This window comes from Vanessa atalanta, chromosome 4 (assembly GCF_905147765.1).
Source record: "Vanessa atalanta chromosome 4, ilVanAtal1.2, whole genome shotgun sequence".
NCBI classification, from domain to species: Eukaryota; Metazoa; Arthropoda; class Insecta; order Lepidoptera; family Nymphalidae; genus Vanessa; species Vanessa atalanta.
Genome location: NC_061874.1, coordinates 2834416 through 2856919, shown reverse-complemented (window position 1 = coordinate 2856919; position 22504 = coordinate 2834416). Strand labels below are relative to the sequence as shown.

The window sequence follows — 22504 nt, the reverse complement described above, 5'->3', positions numbered from 1 at the left end:
TTTATTATCAGGCGTCTCGGCACACTTAGATATTTTATAACCAAGAGCGGTACTCATTCATACTGATGCACGCCGATAACATAGTAACGCAGAAGGGCGTGCCTCTTCGGGTGAATAGATTTATACTTCTAAGGAACATTTTATTTTATTATGAATAAAAAACTTGGCTGAATCGCAAATAAGAAAATGCGATGTGTTATCATCATCATCTTTATCAGCCCATATTCGTCCACTACTGGACATAGGCCTCTCCAAATACACGCCACTGTGGTCTTTCTTCGGCAACTCGCATCCAGCTCCTGCCGTCCACCGTGCCCGAGGACGTCACTACGTTTGCCGAGACGTTTCCAATCTAGAACACGTTTTGCCCAACGGTTACCGGATTAGCTAAAGTGGCAGCGGCCGGGCCATATTTGTCGTAGAACCGATGTGTTATCACGTATTACAAATTTCGATTGGATATTTGAATAAATATTTTTTTTTTCATTTGTCTAGACTTAATTAATTTGAATGTAAAGCTTTACCACTTATTTGGATTGTACCGATGAGAATCGACAAGCAACTCAGTATTATCAAGTGAAATTCATAGTTAACTAGTAATTTCCATGATGATTCGATTGAAATTTTGCGTAAGTATCTAAAAAATAAACAACTAAAAATCCCTTAATAATATGATAACGAATATATATATCGGTAACGGCTTGTTAAATAACAACTTATTTTAAATGAAATCATCACACGTAGCGCAGTGGAACAAATGTTTTACAACATGTTACCGCAGCATTATTCATATCGCTGTTTTTAATTAAGAAGCGGTTTATATAAATTCGGTCGAATTACATCCCGAACTTTGTAATTACAACCGGTTTCACATCGGGTTTATGTAATTTTTACCCACGTCTCGGTCGGGTTGCATTTAATGTTTTTGGTAGAAAATTATAAATGTAATTAGATTCTGGTTTTAAAACTGAACAAGAGTTCGAAACAAAGCGAATACTGATCATTTCAATTATGAAATTAGTTTATGTTATAATTGTTTTTTATCTTTAAGCTTATCTACGTTACATAGATTATTGTTTGTATATAAAAATATAGGGAAAATATCACTTCTTTCACGCTCACTTAAAGTATGTAAATTTTCATAGGTGTAATAATGGATGACATTTATCTTTATGAGTATTATACGTAGTCGATACTGACCGAAACACACCTTAGCGTAGCTCAAAAAAAAAAAAGCGTACGTCTCAAAATCAGCCAAACCCCCTTATTACATGGAAAGTCAAAATTTTACTCGAGGCCCTGATACAAGTTCGTCTGGGCAAGTACCACTCAGTCATCCGATTCTACCGTCAAACATCAGTACTTAATGTTATTGTTCTTCTGTTTGAAGGATGAGTGAGGCCGTGTGAAATGTCCGCACGAGCGACATGATGAAACATAAGGTTGGTGGAGCATTGGCAATATAAGGGATAGGTAAAATATATGGGCGGTGGTGACCACATACTAGCAGGTGACCCAAACACATCTCTGCCTACCTACTCCATAAAATAAAATGATGACGACAAACATTTTCAAAAGCGTTGTCTGTCTATCTGCTCAGATAATTGGATAAATTGATTTTTTTCATAAAACTTAAATAATACTACATAATACTAAGCGAAATTATGTAGATCACACCTTGGACCAAAAAAAAAAAACCTTGCAGTAATTTTACGATAACCGAAGAAATTCCAGCTACATCAGTCTTATTGCTCCAAACAACGTTGATAGTTAGGTAGCTAAGATTAGTGCAAGAAGAACTTGCGGTCAATCACCTAAGAATCAGCGCTAAGTGGTCTCAGTATCCCCTTAAAACACATTTCAGCTACCAGATAAAAGAAAAAAATTTAAATATAGGAGAAAGTTTGAACTAAAGTAAATTCTGTTTCAAGGTCACCGCAATGACCACGTAAAATAAAAGAGTTCTCTGAAATATCCAACGCGTAAAATACAAAATAATTCATTAGATTAGATTTATATAAAGAATTACTAATAATTTATCTGTTTCGCAATTGATCAATTATCACGTACATTCGACAGTGACGAATGATCAAATGATACCTCCATTAATAAGGTTTGCTATTCAAAGAAAAGCCTGGTTCCATGAGTGAATCAAATATAAAGCTAAGCTAAGCTAATTACAATAAATTCTTGCTGCAGTCGGTTCGGGCAGCTTAATAAATAATGAAACATGAAAATTAATATTGCAGTACCTGTAAAGAATATTATGTCGACAAAGAGTAGACACGGGACATCGGGACACAATTAAAAGAGAAAATGAAAAAAAAAAGTACTGTAGCAATTTCCTGTATTATAGTACTATAGGCAATGTAAATATGTTATAAGATTAAAGTATCGTAAGAAGATCGACCTGATGGTAAGTGGTCACGACCGTCAATAAACAATGGCGCTGTAAAAAATGTTAACCATTCCATACATTCCCAATGCGCCACTAACCTTGGGAACTATGATGTTATATCCCTTGTCCTTTCGATGTTATCTTTACCGCGGAGCAAGAGATGAGCTATAAACACAAACGAGACATGTGAAAATCCTATGGTCTTTTCGGATACGAACCTACAATCCTCGGTTAAGATTACTGTCTAACGACTAGAGAGTATTTTTTATTTTCGTTTATTTATCAAAGCAAACGTAAAGATCAAATTAAATATTGAATTTCAAACACAATTCATAAATATTATAATTACTAAACAATGTCGTTTTGACCTGGATACAAATGCTAATTCAATAAAACTTTAATATTATGATACGTTATAGTTTCAGGACGAACATAGGCTCTATAGTAATAATTTTATATGTTGCATTTTTTGGGCGCTTTCCAAGCGATCACTGCCAAAAATAGAAGATAATCAATGACAATTTTGTATGAAGATTTGTAGACCTGGACAGCATATTATAACTTAGTACACAGTGCCACAACTACGAGAAATAATATAATTATAATATGTGTATGATACTGGTAGTATGTTTTATTTTTATTCTGCCCTAATGTTTAGCCAGGCAACATTTCAATCGATACATTAAGAATTATTACTTCATAGTCAGAGTCACTTATATTGATATTGATATCGATTAGTAATAAACAGCAAAAATCTAAAGACTTATCGACTTAGCTATAAATAACACTAAACCAATCTATATTTTTGACGTAATAAAGAATTTAGTGCAAAACATTATTTCATGCTGCATTGGCAAGGAGCTCGTTGTATAAACCGCCGCTTGGCATCGTTCCGATATTCCCGAACATAAATTTGTAGGACATCTGGCCCAGGTGACTTGTACGTTGGCAACACAGCTGATACTGAATGGAGTTGGTTTATGCTTTTGAAAAAAGAATGCGTATTTGAATGACGTCATAATATAGAATACAATCATCAGAAAATATAACAAATTATGGAATCAAAGTTTTTCTGTAAATAATAATTTTAAATTTCTCTTCATAATTCAATATTTTTAATAATAAAATTTTATTATTGACATTGTATAATTCAATTAATTAAGTCAAATTATTATATAAAGACCGAGTCAAATAAAAAAAAATTGTTACCCAATCATGTTACATATTTTTTTATAATGAGACAACAGATGAGAAAATCTTTGCCTAGAACAATAAAATAGCTTAAATTCGTTTTTAATACAAATTAAGGCACCGATATTTATCATCAATTCATTTTGTTTTAAGCATTACACAAATATTTTGTTTGTGTTTATTTAACTTACCACAGAATACGTTTAAATCTCGGCGAATTGAAATAATTAATCCGGAAGATACGAGAGATTTTAAATAAATACCAATTTATATAATATTTTCACATGATTGAAGGCAATCGCGTTGTATCGATAATTTATTGGGAATGGTTGTTTTTGTACGAATACACAGTGACAACGTTTAATATCGTTTTAAATGTAAAGCGATTGTACTTAATATAGTAATAATTGTAGTAATTGTAAATAAAATGTTGATTTTTTTTAACCATCAATTTTTTTTCATTTTCGTGACGGTTTTTTTTTTGTAGAATCTCCATTCGGAACCGGTAATAATTTATATTTTATATAATCCTGTAAAATGAAAATTTAAGGTGTTCGTATAAGACGTGATTAAATTATAATATATCAATCTGTATCATAATACATACGGTTTCATACGGCGCCAATATAAATGGGTGGTTGTTACTTCTTATCATGGCTCATTCACTGGTCGCCATCCAATGTTATATATATATATAAAAACAAGTATTTACTATATATTCAAATAAAAAAGGAGGAGATTTGAGCTGCGTGAAAAAAGTTGGACCCAAGCTACACTTCCCATTCGATATGATTGCATGGGGGTGACCAGAATTGTAAGTTGGCCTTTTTCTCTTCTGTACTCATTTTCGGCCTTTGCACATGTTATGTTACAGAGACGATAGAGAAATGGAAGTTAAAATATCCCGATGAATTTATCCCTAAGGAAGTTGCCAAACAAAAACAATTGCAAAAACCGTACCAGGCTAGCTTCATCAACAAAAGAGTCAGGTCACTGATTGCATACGTTGCCCTCTAAAAATCTTGGAACGCTGTTAAACAATGAATGTTTCCACATATAAATAGTGCTCCAACTGGGAACATTGCTATGCTTTGAGCACAGATGCCCGAAGTTTATTCTTACAAGTGACATAGTAAGAAATACTATGTCACTTGTCCAAAGAGTACAGGATTTACCGTCACTTTAATGATATGTAAAAAAAAAGCTTTAGCTACCATCTATTTTTCTGTTCTTATTGAGCCCCGTGAAATTAGTCGTGATGATGACAAAATATCAGATGATGACAAAATAATGTCAGACTAACATTGGTTCCCTGGGAGCGAAAACAGGCCCTAGTGCCTAGTGTATGACACTACATACGTTGACACACTGGCCCGGTCTCATATCAGGGAAACTGTGTTAAGAGATGGAGAAGTTGATTCGTCTCTTATTCAAAATTATGTCTGAGTCCTATTTGCAATTGAAATAATTGGACCTTGGAGTTATAGTGCAAAAACCTTTATGAAAAATAAAAAAAAAATAATCAGTGAAGGCAATAATACGACGTGTTATCGTCGTATTATTGCCTTCACTGATGACTGGTGGTTCTTTTTTTTAATAAAGGATCAGGAGAATTGAGATCCACGGAGGAAATGCTGCTGAATTCTTGCAACTTTTTCACGCATACAGTAACTATTTTTGTTTTTATTTGTATATAATTAAGACCTTAAAGTAAATGATTGTTACGATAATAAATATATTTTTAAAGATAGGCTAGATATTGTAGTACATTTTAATTTTAACAGTAAAACTATATTTTAACAATAAAATAATTTATTAATAGAAATTCTATTCACTGACAAACGAAAGATTGGGCTTATACGTCATTTTAGAATAAATCAAAGTTTAAATCACAAAAAAGAACCTACTAAAGGTAAGACGTCACTAACTTAAAATTGCTGACTTAAGGCAAGGTCAATTTTCTACTCGTGACTTGAATAATTACTTAGGATGGATTTCTTGTTCAAAACTGCTTAGTTCGATAGGATCTATAATATTAAAGCAGTTTTATGTTACAAGTAAATTTGTGATAGAAAACTTATGTCAATTTCGTTTGACTAATGAGTACTATTAGCTTCGCAAGTTCTTAAGCCGATACAACTAAGTAGAAAAGAATAATACTAGCATTATACAACTCGTTTTCAGGGATTTACTGATTTTTCTATTTTCCCCAATTAAGCGTTAAGCTTTTGTTAAGGGTGGGGATAAGACGAAATGTGAAACTTTTATATCGCTACGTATATCTATTGTGAAACTATTGAGTTTTAAAATATTTATAATAATACTATTCAATGATAATTATTGTTTGTCCTCCTAACTGATTTGAATCATTCTCAAGGGAAACTAGCACAGGCGCAAAAGATATATCAAAGCTAGTGCCAGCACAAGCAGAAGTGAACTTAAAATTCACTCTTGTAATCTGACAAACACAATAAGGTAAAAATAAAATAATACAAGAAAATTATTACTCAATCTTAATTAAGTTATCAAGTCAACAAATAAATAAATTATATCCTTAGTTCTACTGATATTAAATTAAATAGATTAATGGATCCTTGTAACTATTTCACACAAAGATTACTCAACGAATATGGATAACATAGAGTAGAGATAACATGATAACGAAAGTTAGTATTATAAAAAGTACACATATAATATTACAATCATTTTATATATACGTATAACTTTGACTTTTAAAAGGATTACCAGTTGGAAATAGTTGGGTTCACGCCAAAATTGATTTTCAATTATTCTTTAAAGTAATGGAGTAATTGAAGATAGTTTAACTGTAGTGCAAGTCTACGTATCAGTACCCATATAAGTATGAAATATTGATTTGAAGGCAAAGAAAATAACAAAATTAAAATTATTTGCATTTATCTAAACTTATCTATGAAACCCATCTGGTAGACCCTGAGATTACTAGTAGAGAGTAGATTAGTACCATAAAAAAAACTGTTTTATTTTTAATTAATAAAATAATTAAATAAGTGTGAATTAAAAATGAAATTATTTCATTATTTCCATAAAACTAACAGAGTTTTAAGTCTCCCTAAGACTATAAAACCTCTATTAAGCTTGCTTTTATCTCCCACAATAATAGAACATTTTACTGTCTATCCCTTTTTATTGCTGATGGCATATAAACACTTGAATACCGTCTACGTGTGGGATTCGTAAAATAAATGGTCGCGTCTCACCATTAGAATTCTGGTGAACGGACAAAAGATTTAAATGTGTTTATTTAGTTTTAACCGTTCTCAAGTTGGAATTATTTCTACTTTAATAACTATAACGTACTAATTTTTAATGATTTTAATAGAAAATAGTGTATTCATTTTTCTTTATTATTATATTAACTCCAATAATAAAAGAGCAGGTCTCTATATGGTATAAAATTCTTATTGTAAGTGAATGTCGGAACTAATTTTCAATACTGATATTTCAAAAGTTATGAACTCGAGATCCTTACGTCCTATTTCTAAAGAAATCTTCGGACAGAAAACTATAAGTGGGCCATTTCATTCGATAAATATAATATACATAAAATGCTGCATAGAAAATGTTCCGATAGTTCTTTATTTTCATAAATGGTACGTCCATCTGCCTGCGCGATTGAACTAGAATTCTATAGATAATAATTCAAGAAGTATTTACTTTTATGAATGATATTTAATTCTGAAACGAGGCATCTTTGCAAATTGCTTACGTATGCAAAAGTGAAACTACACTAGTATAAATTGTAAAAAGGTATTTTTTTTAAGATATTTTAGTCGACAACATGTAACCGCAAAATTCTTATAATTGAGATATTTCGATATTAAATCCATGAAAGTCAATAACATGACAGTTCAACGGGCGGCCATGTTTGATGTTTATGGGTGCATTCAGAAAGTGTGTTCCAAAAAATAATTTCGTTCATTTCGGTTATATTAGTTAGTATATTTATATTTGTTTAGTAATATTTATTTTACCCGAGCCGAGATGGCCCAGTGGCTAGAACGCGTGCATCTTAACCGATGATTTCGGGTTCAAACCCAGGCAGGCACCACTGAAATTTCATGTGCTTAATTTGTGTTTATAATTCATCTCGTGCTCGGCATTGAAGGAAAACATCGTGAGGAAATCTGCATGTGTCAAATTTCAACGAAATTCTGCCACATGTGTATTCCGCCAACCCGCATTGGAGCAGCGTGGTGGAATATGCTCCAAACCTTCTCCTCAAAGGGAGAGGAGGCCTTTATCCCAGCAGTGGGACATTTACGGGCTGCTAATGCTAAAAATGCTAATGCTACCCGAGCGAAGCTAGGTTTTTATCAAGTATACTAAAATTCACAAGTATGCATTTTTAAAATCCAAGGAAGTACTGCACTGTTAACCTCTCGAGACTACTAATGGGTTGTTAAGTAAAAATCTAAATCTAAATTTTTACTTAACAACCCGGGATTTGAACTCAGAATTAATATAACTCACAAAGCAACCACTACACTAACGAAGCTATTGTTGTACGCAATCATTATAAATAAAATTTACACAAAACGTGTTTTATTTACTGCTAATAGCAATGTTTTTACGAGGTATTCGAATGCATTTTCATTCTATTTCAATAAACAGTTTCCACTGCATATTTAAGGGGTAGCAAACCCAAGGCAAGTCTGCATTTAGATGAGAATATGAAATAGTCGCCAATAAATATTAAATGATACTACGGTAGACGTCTCGCTATGGCAGCTGTTAAGCGAATAAATAATCACTCAATGTCTTCTTACATTTTCAAACGTAATTATAAGATTGAATAATGGATCCAATGTTAAATAATACATTATTTATATCAATTATATTTTAATGAATTATTATTTTTGCACATTAGCAAATGTACCCGATGGTGAGTTTTACATCACGCGTGCGTTTTTATACGATATGGTTAGGCGGACAAGCAAGTGGGCCAACCGATGGTAAGGTAAATGGCGCTGTAAGAAATATTTACCATTCCATACACCACCAACCTTTGGAACTAAAATGTACAGAGCATTTTAGTTTGTGCCTTTGTGTCTGTAGTTACACTGGCTCAATCATTTTTTAAGCTGTCAATGCTCTAGCAAGCTTAAGACGACATACGATGTTCATGTGCCTGTAATAAATGTACATAGCTCTTTTATCTTTCGAAACAAGGAAGTACAAATCAATGATATATGAGGGAAACTTACTTTCCAATAGCCTATCTCGGATATCACGAAGTTTTACTACCCGTTTATATACTTGATTATCTCGCCCCCTTAAAACAAATCGGGGCTATATACGATATATTGAATTTGAATTCACGATAACAGCTTAATTTTTTCGTTTGTCTAAAATTCATTTCATGTTTTCAAGATCATATTAATGGTTCCAAAGTGTAGTTTTAGTATTTATTTCTAGACAGGAAATTTAATTTACTGAAATAATCTGTAATTAAAATTGTAGAAAATTTTACCTACTGAGTTATTTACCGGTTCTTCTCGTTATAATCTACTTTCCAAATCGGTGTTAATTTTAGTTTTAATTCTACATTAAAACATGACGATTCAAAGGTGTTTTTATGGGCATATTAAAGGATATTATACTTCAATAAAGATTTGATTACTATTTTGTTTGATGGCGAAGAAAAACACAGTTTAAAAATCTGGGTATCGAGACGCTTAGGTACATTTATATCAACCAAACTGAACTGCAACAGCATAATAAGCTCCAATGTTAATCTAAAGATGAGAGCAGGCCTTTTGATAATATTGGCATATTTTTAATTTACAAGGTCAGGGTAGATTTTATTTTTCTTACACTAGCCGACTAAATAATTTTCCATATCTACAATGATCATCATGGTTCTGATTAAATTAGCTAAAGGTAGCTTGTCAAAGAGATTTGGAAGTTTTTTCTTTCAATCCATGCAATCCCATTCATATCGACAACAAATTTACTAAAAGAAAATTGAACCCTTTAAAACTCTTAATGATATTGGTCACCACCGTCCATAGATAGTGGTGTCAGAAATATTAACTATTCCGTACATCGCCAATAGGCCACGAACTGGGAACTAAGGTTTTATGTCCCTCGCGCCTGTACATATGCCTGTACATAATACTAAGTTTCGCTGTCTGGTGGCCGAATATGTAATTTGTAGGTGGTATTTAATCGGTAAATATTGGGTTGCATAAAACCCTACTACCAAGTACATATTAATAAAATACCAACATAATTGAGTTGCTAAACGGGCGGACTTATGGTTAATTTATCACCTCTTCCGGCAATCCAATTTGAGAGAGGTTCAACTTAAGAATGTATTGATTTTTTAAAAGATAGACCAATTAAAACCTCCAATGCGTTTAAATTATTGCTATTATTATTTTAGACTTTTTTTTAATAATTTTTTTTTTTTTCGTTAATTACTACACATTGGATCGTACTAAAATCGTATCGTATTCAAAGTCAAATCTCATTTCATTTTCAAAACAACTTCATTAAGATACCAAATTTTGAAAGATATATTTTTTTTACGAACAGGATTTATACCTATTAAAATCACGTGAAGACTCTAATCCATTAGAACAAAATACAAAGTATATTGTTATATAATATATACGCGATGTGGGTCCCTTCGGAAGAATAAAGATCTTTTCACACAAAAAACTAATGGAACAGTGATTCAAGCGACCAGGAGAAAAATCTTCCCTCTTTCGTCGTCAGCTCTTCAACGAGTGATTGATTCGTTTTTAACTAAAAGGTTATTTATCAAGCTGAGCATCTCCGATCCTTGTTCACGAAGAACGGTGATAACTACAGGATTAAGATTACATTGGGCTTTATCTAAATTATGAGATATTTTTGGTACATGGAATAAAAGTAAATAAAGTAATTATCCCACTACTGGGCTAAAATGTGGATGGATACATGTGGCAGATTTTCGATGAAATTAGATATTAGTATAGTATACCTCACGATATTTTTTTCACCTCTGAGCATGAAATGAATCATAAAAATAAACTAAGTTCATGAAAATTCAGTGATTCAGAAACCGCAATCAACGATTAAGATGGACGCGTTCTAACCACTCGGCCACCTTGGCTTGCCATAATTGATTTGGGTTATTATTACTTGTAATCTTCAAGTTCAATTTAACAATCTATAATTTAAGTACAGCCCATAACAATTCGTTAAGATTTCGTAGGTGGACCACCACATCGTCACCACTGCCTAAAGTCGTATTCGTACAGTAAGATATATTAACCATTCCATCGCCAATGCAAGTTTAGGTTAGGTTAGGTTATCTAAGCAGTTAAAGCTCTTGTGCCCATGATCACACTGGTTCACATTTCAAACAATATAAGTTTAGCGGTAATTAAAAGATGAGTGGGTTGTACAAAATCCTATCCCAAAGATTCAATTAAGGAAATTAGTTTTAAGTACAATTAATATCTACTTATCAAGATACGGTATAAGATAACTAATTATATCTCCAGCAAACTTTTCAGTTTCAACAAAACGCTTAGTTATTTGGAAGAAACTTTTAAAATCTCAACTTCAACTTTCAACTTCGCTCAACTAAGAGTCGAGTGAAGTTAATTTTCTATCGAACTCAATTTCGATAGCGAATAGTGGACCGATATATTTCGGCGAGATACGTGCCTTACCGACTTCTTTGACTAACTTGTTCAGACTGCACGGTTCTAATATTGCAACTAGTAAAACTACATGATTCGATGAACGAAGTTCTCACCGGACACGTTTCGTTGTAGAACAAACTAGTTTCGTGTCGGCGATACTTAGAACTGAGTCTGAGGTGGACAAAACTATGTCACGAATGTGAAGTGTGTCATATAGTGTCATGCTACCTCACTAGCTTGCGAATTTATTTTAAAACAGGTGAAGGTAAATAAAGAATTCAATTTTAGAATACTTTTTTTTACCATTCATATTTTGATACATATGTATATTGAAACAAGGTATGTTTGTATCGTAAATGTTGTTATGTTTATAAAAAATGTTTTTTTTTTTCAATCAATGTCAATCTGTAATTTTATATAGAAAATAAATAATAGATCTATATACCTAATGTACCAATACGTGTGTTGATATAGCATGTTATCATTACACAATATAAATGTTTACTGTGGAGAAAGTGCATCAGTGTAAATAATTATCAAAGTGAGATTCGCTCAGTAAATAGTCAAAGCACACTCAACACTGATTTTAAGCGGATTCTAGGTATACAGATGTTATATAGGTTAGCTTAAGACTGGGTTCACATGTTGACTAATTTAATAATAATTTTAAAATTTGTTCATGATTTATTTTGTATTTTAAATGATTTAAACAGAGTAACTAGAAGTTTTCTTCGAAAATTATACTTGTAATGATCTATTAAAATGGCGATTCAAAAGTGATTTTAAGAGCCTACTTGAATATAGTACCTACATGGACTTAGTACGAAATGTTTTAATTATTGTGATTATAAATTTTTGTATCCGGTGTATCGTGCCTTTTTTTTTGCAATAATCGTGACTTTAATCGCGATCAACTTACCAAAATTCAAAGATCCTAATATTGTCTATTTGATTCTTAGAATTAATTTTAGTTATCCGATATAACTGTAAAAATACATAAAATATACTTACCGATTACATGAAGCACGAACTTGTAATTTCTAGTTGGTGATACTTTGAAATCAACTCTGCAGCGATAGAGGGCGCGGTCGGTGGGAACTACATCTCGGATACGTAAAGCGGAGTGCGGTGTGGCGTGCCACCTCGCTCGACCTGCGAGTGACGCATCCGCCCAGTGCGCTGAAGGTCCTTTTACACGACCATCGTAACTGTGAACAATATTATTTTTTTATATCATTAAATAGTTTTTAAAATTGCATTTACTAATAAAATTATTTTAAATAGAAAATTGGACGGACATGGACTTTTTTATACGGGTTGCCATAGAACATATAAATCGGCGCTGTTAGAAATATTAACCATTCCCTAAACTCCAAGAGATACCAACTTCAGGAAAAAGTGGTATCCCTTGTGCTGGTTTACGATACACTGGCTCACTCAAACTTGATTACAACAACTGAACGGTAAAATAGATGAAAGATAGAATATAAGGAAGGCGATAACATTCAGCTGAGTGGGTGATAATCTACCCAGGAGGGCTTTCACACAGCCGTACAAACGAGTTGTAGCATTATTATTTAAAGATTTGACAATACTACCATTTTAAACGTATTTTATTTTATTGATTAGTACAATTAGCATATAATACATTGGATATTATACTGTGAGCTTATACGGATACTATGACCTAGATAGCACAATGTAAAGGAAACATTATCGCGTAACTTTTTATAGTTTGTTCCAGATTCACGCATAAACTACAAATCCAATTGATATGGAACTTCAATAAAATGATCTATACTAGTTGCCTTTGTTCACGCTAAAAATAGTTTTGGAACGAAATGACAAAACTTATTGAAAATTAAGGGAGAAAATACGCAGGTTATTGTAGTGAAACGTAACTTGATAATAATAATAAATTTTACGAGTATAATATATTATTTATTTATTATTATTAAAAAATAATTATTATTTAAAAAAATATTTTAAAGTATAAAAATATATAATATAAAAAAAAAAATTTGTAATATTACAGAAACCATTGACATGGTTTTGCATACTAAAAAGATTAAATGGTTTTCACTTTAGAAATTAGAAAGTACATGAAATGAAAGCGGTCAGTAGCTTACATTTCAATCATACTATTGCATATAAATGCTTGAATGATATAAGTAACCCCTTTTCAGATACAGACACAAAATATACAAACAGAAAACATAAAAATTTATTAGAAAAATACGTACGTTAGAAGAGTTAACGTTCTTTAAAACTAGAAGTTCTATTTATTTCTGTTATATAAATCGCCAATAAATGTTTATCTAAAAGATTGTCGGAAGTTTGTATTGAAAACATCATATTCCAATATTTATTTTTATTTGACTCAGCGACGACTTATTCAAACTAACAAAAGATCAAAAGGAAATGGCAATTGCTAGGTAACCTATATTTTCTTTGAATGAAACTCAATACAATCTGAGATAAATTCGAATCGAAACGAAAGCCTTGTTAGAAATCTCTACGGACAAAGCAACTCAGACATCTTTGAAAGCATTTTCTTTGGGTTAAAACAAACAATAGTTATGGTTTGATATCCTTAAACGGAATGACATCTGTAATAAAATTTAATGAAAACCAATCACATATATACTTGATGATAAAATTCATTTCAACGTTCAGTATTTAAGGATTGAAATTTTTTTATACTTGTAAAGGCGTTTTAAAAAATTCAGTCATTATAAGAGATGCGCTCAAGAAAATCTACGTCAAATAAAGATGTAAAACCTGCTAAGGCAATTCAAACAGTTGACATCCACCGTTCGTTCTGGGCATAATTATCCAGAAACATTTATATACCTCAAAAGATACCTTGGAAATTCGTATGAAGGCTCTATGCTTCGAAATGAAAACGTTTCACTCATAAATATTTCATAACTAAGCGAGCTTAAGGCGCCGTCCTTACTCCTACCCAGTTCTTTGTATAGCTCGTAATGTAATGCTGTCACATTGAGATAAACTGGCGGTCATAATAGTGCGGAAATGTATATGTGCCATAAATAACTGTACATTTTATAATATCGCCCCGAAAATATCGTGACAGGTTTATTATACCCATACAATAACATCGACTCTTAAATTTGGAGGGTTTATAATATTGGAAGACTCAATAAACTAATTTATCAAGATCTATATACGTTACTCGGAAGATTCAAACTTAATAAATAAAGTTTAACCTTAAATGTAACAGAACCAAAATTTAGTGATGAACTTAGGATTCCTATACTTTTTATAGTATTAGTAACATTTTTTTTTATTATTAATCTTATTAATATATTGTTTTTATATTTAGAAAGAAACGAGATTAGTTCCAATTCTGAAAAATGTTGAAGCTAGTTTAGTGATTACATACCGACCTATTCCAATATTACCGTAAGCCTTTGAGTCTCTTGTAAATTAATTTTCATGCAGGCAAATAAAATACCTTATGAATCACAGTCGACACGGTTTTGTAATAAGACGCTCCCTATCACTATCATACTTGAATTAATGGAAGCTGATGACTAGGGAACGCAAACTGTCATTCTCAAAGGAATTTGACAAGTCCAATAACACCATACTAATATAAAATATTTTGGTATTACTGATACTTTAATGAATTGATTTTAATCATTTCTTTATGCAAGTTCAAACTCTGTAGCTATAGACGGGACTACATCACATTCTTTTACAGTTTTTTTCTGGTGTATCCCAGGGATCGATTCTTAGACCTATGCTATTCAATATTTTAATTGTCATCTTTCAGAGCTTGATACCATTCACGTTAACAAAGTGAATATCAATTAGCAAAGCATAGCCAGTTGCGAGATTCACGGCATATATTTTCAAAGCGACCTTGAACGATTCACTGAATCGTGGGAATTACACCAACTGTTCCCGAATCCAGAAAAACTTTATCATATTAATTTTACAAAAAATGTTGACCGTTAGTTCATACTGGATAATAATATAGTCATCAAAGTTCAAAGAATATGGGATAAAGGCGAGCTTTTAGACACGAAATTGCATCATTTGGTTCACGTTTCTGCGTAACAATCATAATATTATTAATGCAGCTCTAATATCCTTAAGTTTTGGGCTGGGAATAGTTATGAGTTGAGGAATCCTTCGACTGTCTGAGCATCTCAATACAAATACACGGTCAAAGAATCGAAAGATTTTCAAATAAGAAGGTTTTTAAGATATCTAATATTTTATAATTTCGAAACTCACCACCTCTCTTTTACATAAAAATGTAGGTTTCAAATCATTACTTTATTTTCCCAATGGAAATTACTAGACGTGATGTTCTTATATAAACTTTTAATTACTACATCAACTTTCCTTACCAGATATCCAAGGTTTATATTATATACCAAGTATATACCTTTCAGAATACCAAGAAGACGCTGTAATCTATTTAAAATACCATTAAACAAGCACGAACATACAATTAGTTGCCGTTGGAAATCAATTATTTTGATACTGTTGATAATCGAATGGATAAAATAATCTAATACGTCACAATTAGTGTAGAAAATTATCCTAATTAATTTAATGAAAAAAATTAACTATTTATTAGCTATTTAAAATGCAAATTGTAAATTTAACTACAGTTAATTTTTTTTTATGTCTATTATTTTTTATTAATTTTATATTATATTATAATCATTAATAATCTTTGATATTCCGAATCAGAATTTATTTAATCAGAAATTTTATTAAGATACTTTAAATTGTAAAAAAAAAACAAGTGACGACGATATCAAAATATTAAGTAATTTTTTTAGAAATCATGTATTAATTATCTGTGACGTATGACATGCGCCCTTATATAAAGGCTTATTTCTGACACCTTTCCGTTCATCACGTAAACTATAACCATACAGTTTTACACTGAAAAATATTAAAATTAAAAAATATATATTTTTCAGCGATTTAATATATTTAGGAAATGTATGACAGCTTACATTAATCTCTGAGAACAATAATTTAATTTAATTTTTAATATTATTAGCGTTTCATCCATTGCATGCCGCAATTAACACTTCACAACCGGTTCAGTGATGTAGTTATGAAAGCGTAGCAGACTGAAAAAATACTTTCGCTAATAATTTATAATATTAGTGAATTTAAAAGTGAAGGTAGTTATAAAAACTAGTAGGTAGTCTTCTGTAAGAAATCTAAATACCATAAAAAGTAGGTAGATAAAAAAAATCTACACTGTACCACATAATACTGTTAAATATTATGATGGAAGAGCGAAAATTATTACAACATTTTAACGGATTAATACACCTAATATACCTATAAATAAGTCATCCATAAAGCTGAAACTAGTAGTTATTTACTAAAGCGTCATCAATCAAAATCGATCGAGCCAGAGTAATGCCCAATACCCAATATTATATAAATTCGTCATAATCCGTCATTGCTACGTGTGTATTACCAATATATGAACTGGAAAGGTTTTCACGGTTGTATCGTATTTGATTTAACAGCTACATGCACTTTGATTGAAAGTAGATTGATTAATATCGAAATACATTTTTCTAAATCAAAGATATACTCAATTCAAAACTAAAATTATTTTTTGATGATATGTTTGTATGAAAATAACATTTAAATATTTAAATCTAAATTAAATGTAAAAATATATATATATATATATTCTTTATTGCACTTAAAAAGACATTACAGAAAATAACAAAATAGAGAAAACATAAGCAAAGGCGGACTTATCTCTAAAAGAGATCTCTTCCAGTCAACCTATGGAGGTGAGTGATAAGAGTCAATCAGCGGGCAATGTAGTGCATCATTACTTATAAAAAAATATTTATATAAATACACATTCATACACATATATATATAAATATATACACCAATACACATATATATATATATATAAATAATATAAATATATATATATATATATATAAATATATAATATACATAGATACACACATATTAATATCAAAGTTTATGATGAAGGGTAAACTTGTGTCAGGAAATGCTGTCTTAATCGTTTTTTAAACATATCAATTGTAGTACTGTCCTGTATGTATTTAGGAAGTTTGTTCCATAGTAGCGGAGCTCGTACTGTGAACGACTGAAGTCGAAATTTGCTGTTACTCCGAGGCACATCGAGCATCGTAGTGATGCAAGAACGCCTGGAGCGGGTTGAAGGAGGAAGCAGGTTGAGGCGGGAGCTGAGGTATTCAGGAATATTAGGGTTTGTGAGAATATTGAAAAGGACCGAAAGGATGTGCATATCACGGCGAAATCGGATAGGTAGCCATTTAAGTTGAGCGCGGAAAAGAGACACATGGTCGTACTTACGTAGCCCGAAAATAAAGCGAATAGCAAGATTTTGTAAGCGCTCTAACTTATTAAGCTGTTCCTCTGTCACATCCAGAAAGCAAACATCAGCGTAGTCGAGAATAGGGAGAAGAAGAGATTGAGCGAGCATAATTTTGGTGTTGAAAGGGAGAAAATATTGGAGACGTTTGAGAGAGTGAAACGTGAAATGCATACGTTTACTAACATCGTTGAGATGAGACGTCCAAGACATGTTGCAGTCAATGATCAGGCCCAAGTTTTTTACATTTTCATGATAGGCTATTGGAACCCCAGCATACTTGATACAGGGCACAGATGGCCAGTCAATTTTACTTCTTAGCCTACTGCTACCAATGATCATTGCTTGTGATTTGGCAGGGTTAACCAGTAAGCCAAAAGATTTGGCCCATAACTGAACAGCCAAAAGGTCTTCGTTTAGGCAGTCAACAGTCTCAGACAACTCACTCAACTGACAATGACGATACAGCTGTAAGTCATCTGCATACAGATGAAAGGGAGAAGAGATGACACGTGAAATGTTATTAATGAAAACAGAAAAGAGAAGTGGAGAGAGTATGCCGCCTTGAGGAACACCGGCAGATAAGTTAGACCAATCAGACGATGAATTTTCTGTTTTCACGCACTGCCGGCGCCCGAAAAGATAAGAGTGAAACCAATCAATGGTAGAGGAAGAAATATTAACCGCTCGGAGGGTACCAAGAAGAATGTCAAAATCTACAGAGTTAAAAGCACTGCTGAAGTCTAAGAGAACAATTACAGTAAGCTTGGTGTTATCCATAGCATACCGAATGTCCTCAGTTATATTCAGCAGTGCTCCAACAGTGCTGTGAGATGGACGGAAACCGGATTGGAAAGGACACATGAGGTTGTTGATGGTAAAGTAGGAGTACAGTTGTTTGTGAACTATAGATTCTAGGACTTTTGATAGGATTGGCAGTATAGATATGGGACGGTATTGAGAACAAGAGGAAGGATTGGAGGTCTTCGGTAGCGGAATAACGTAGGCGTTCTTCCAAAGTGTTGGGAAGATATTGCACGAAAGTGAGAAATTAATAATGTGAGTGATCACAGGTGCAATATCCTCCAGCACAGGAAGTATCATATCCAGGCTTAGATTATCGCTACCGATGGCTTTTGTGGAGATAGATCGGACATTCCTCTTAACAGTTTCCTCCGAGACTGGTTCAAAAGTGAAAGGAGGCAGGTCTGGTGGAACAAGATTAGATAGATACAAAAGAGTAGCAGACTTAGTGTCAGGATCTAATGTTATAGGTGGCGTGCTGAAGTGCTGATTTAGTTCATTGAGGTCCACGGTAGTTTGAAAGCTATCCGTGGTCTTGCCCACACCTAATGACCGTAAGAATCCCCAAACTTGCGCTTGGGAAGTATTCTGAAGTCTACTATGAATATAGCGGCGTTTAGCATCCCTACACATTCTGTTGCAGATGTTACGAAGTTTTTTGTATTCGTCAAGATTTTCCTTTGATGGTAGTTTTTTATGTCGAGCTTTTGCTCTGTCACGTTTAGCCATAGTTCTTCTGATCACTGGCGTTAACCAGGGAGCAGGTGCATGTTTCATCCGTACTGGTCGAGCGGGTGCATGTTTATCAAATATTCTAATCAGCTCAGTAGTTAGTGATTCAACCATGGCATTAACATCATCAGCTGAGAATAGTGACGACCAGTCGACACATTTCACATCCTCTCTCAAACGATCCAGGTCCATATGCTTAAAATCGCGCAGAAGATAAATTTTGCCTCTAACCTTTGTAGGACGCACTTTGTAAGTGAGGAAAATCAGATCGTGGTACGAGAATGGAGCAGTCATTTGACCGTGGGAGGAAACAAAATTAGGGTTAGAGACGACAATTACATCAATTAGGGTTGGTCTACTGTTGGGAAAATAGTGTGTCGCAGAGGACATGGGGAGAATGTTTAAATTAAGTGATGACGTTAGCGTTTTTAACTTTAGTGCTCTAGAGTTATTCTTTAATATACAAGTGTTTAAGTCGCCCATACATATGACATGGTCATACACAGGGACGAGATTTTCCAGAACACCTTCTAATATGTCAAAATAGTTAATTTTATCATTTGGACAGTATAATACCCCCAGCAGGATCTTTTTATGGTGTAAAACTATCTCCAGGAAAAGATACTCCAGGAATCCTTTTGTTTCTGAGGAGGAAAGAGAAACTACTCGGGCAGGAATGTCACTGCGAAGGTAAATCCCAACGCCACCCCCACACTGAACAGTGCGGTCATTACGGAAAAACTGGTAGCCTGGAAGAGCACAAATGGTAGATGTAATCGACGGTTTTAACCAGGTTTCAGACACCAGAATTCCGTCAACTACGCCGTTGCTGAAGGAGGTGAGAAGATCGGAATAGTGAGCAACTAAGCTCTGCGCGTTAATATGCACTATGGATAGGAGATTAGAATTATTAAATATTTTTGGCAGCTTCACTTCAAGTGGTTCTGAGTCCGATGTCGAGGTGTTGCTACTACTACTCGAGATACTCAAGAATTCATCTGACGAGCAAGAAAAATATTCTTCATCTAAAATCATTAAACTTAAAATATATACTTATATCTATTATAATATAAATAAAAATAATATAAAATAAATAAATATAAAAAAAATAATAATATTAAATACAAACAAAAAAAAAAAAAATAAATAACAACTAACTCGAAACACAAACCACAGGCATAAGTTGACTGAGAAAAATGATTTTACACTTCAAAATGAACACAACTAAAACAAACAAAAAATAAAGAAAGTGTTAATATTTAAAATATAACAAGTTAGTAGATATAAATGAAAACTATAGAATAACAAAAAATAAAAAGAATAAAAATTCACAAATAATCTTACGGCTCAAAAGACTCGAATCCAGACTTATAAACAATGACGTCTGACATTCAACATTGAGTTGTCAGTTGTCACTCTTTAACAATATTAAGATAGCGGTAGTAAAAAAAAAAAAAATTATAAAATTCATTTATAAAGTAAAATAGTTAAAAACATAAAATAAACAAAACGGAAATTAACTATACCCTGCAATGCAAACGTCAGTATCATCGTCATATAAACCGACTAAATTTAAATGTAACCTACAAAGTACCGGAGTTCACTTGTTGCCCTTTGGATACTGAGCGACTAATTGCTTGAGCTCGGACAATGCAGAAATCTTCTTACGAGAGTTGTCTGGAAGAAGGATGATTATTTCGCCTTCAGCTGACCAGCACTTCTTCATCCCAAAGTGTTTGCGAGCTTCTATGAAGATACTTTGACGGGCCTTTGTCAGGAATTCAGAGAGAGTTATTTTAGAACCCCTGAGTGCCGTCTTGGCATTCCATACTCTGGAGCGAAGGCGTACGGAGGCAAATCGAACTAAGATAGGCCGGGAAGCATCCCTCTTCACCCCCAAGCGATGGCAGGAGTCAATTAGTTCAGGTGTAGCATCAGACATCTTCAAATGGCCGGTTAATACGCCTAGTGTTTTCTTGAGGACGTCTTCACCTTGTTCCTCTTTAACACCATGGAAGAGAAGAACCTTCCTGCGACTGTGAGTCTCCATGCGATCCAAACCCATGGCGATAAGCTCTATTTGGGCCTTAAGTAGGCCCAAAGATTTCCATACAAGGGACTTAAATGCGTAGAACTCGGCGGATAAAGACTTAATTGTAGGATTTGTAGAAGCAGAGGCGCTGGATGGCATTAAGTTCTTTTCAAACTCACCCATCCTCTGGCTAAACATTGAAGAAAGTTCCTCCATACTTTTGACCAGCTGTTCAACAGGAGTGTCCATTTTTTTTTTTAGTGTTGAAAACTTGTGTGTGAGTGTAGTGATAGCCTACTTATACGAAGGTAATGTAAATTTTAAAACATATGTACTTTTGCAATAAATAAAAATTAAATAAAAATAGAGCTTCGAAATGTATGTCTGTCTTTTTCCACGTCTACCCGCTAACCCATATAAGAGTAATATTCGATATCATCGTGTCCTCCGTGGTCGAGTAGTGTGTACACCGGTTTTCATAGGTACGCCACTCCGAGGTCCCAGGTTCGATTGCCGACCGAATCGATGTAGAAAAAGTTAATTAATTTTCCATGTTGTTTTGGGTCTGGGTGTTTGTGGTAGCGTCGTTACATCTGATTTTCCATAACACAAGTGCTTTAGCTACTTACATTGGGATCAGAGTAATATATGTGATGTTGTCCAATATATATATATAAAATGTTCTTCGGCTAGGTAGAGCGACGGCACGGGCAAAATAGCTGATAGTGGTTGGACACAAGAAGAGGCTCAATTGCTTAACAGGGAACAAATAAGGAGACGTATACTGTTATAAATTTTGATAGCGTCCATCACGAAACTGTCCGGATCAGCGATTTTAACTCTGACATTTATTTGTTCCGACTACATTGCTGTGTACAGCTAAATTTTTAGCCTCAATATCGATATTAAAATCCATAACGATTAATCTTGTTAAAAAAAATATTTCATACTGATTGACATTGTTCCATTTTTTACAACATAAAATATTCATCATTCAGATTTATTCGCAGTAGTAATTTTAAGCAATTTTTTTTGTCGTATGTAAATGTTATTAAATATGAATCTTGTTTTACGAAAAAAAAAAAAGATATCGAAGCACTATTCAATATTTCGAAGTTCATAATCTCGTCTTTTCTTCTTGATATTTATTTTTAAACAACATTGAACGTTTGGAAAAATTGTTTTCTTCCATCGTTTATTTGAATTTCCCTTGGCATTCATCCTCGTAAAAATTGTATGGATGTTTAACCTTATCAAGAGGAAGCCGAGGGCATTGA

At 33.0% G+C, this 22504-nt stretch overlaps 1 protein-coding gene across 1 annotated transcript in view; it reads right to left on the bottom strand.

The window, feature by feature from the left end:
- Positions 1-22504, bottom strand: part of LOC125077960 (nephrin-like) — a 126855-nt gene that overhangs the window by 47098 nt on the left and 57253 nt on the right. Inside the window, exon 3 of the mRNA XM_047690095.1 lies at positions 12280-12476. Within this exon, the coding sequence (XP_047546051.1) occupies positions 12280-12476 (197 nt within the window). The remainder of the gene's footprint in view (positions 1-12279; positions 12477-22504) is intronic.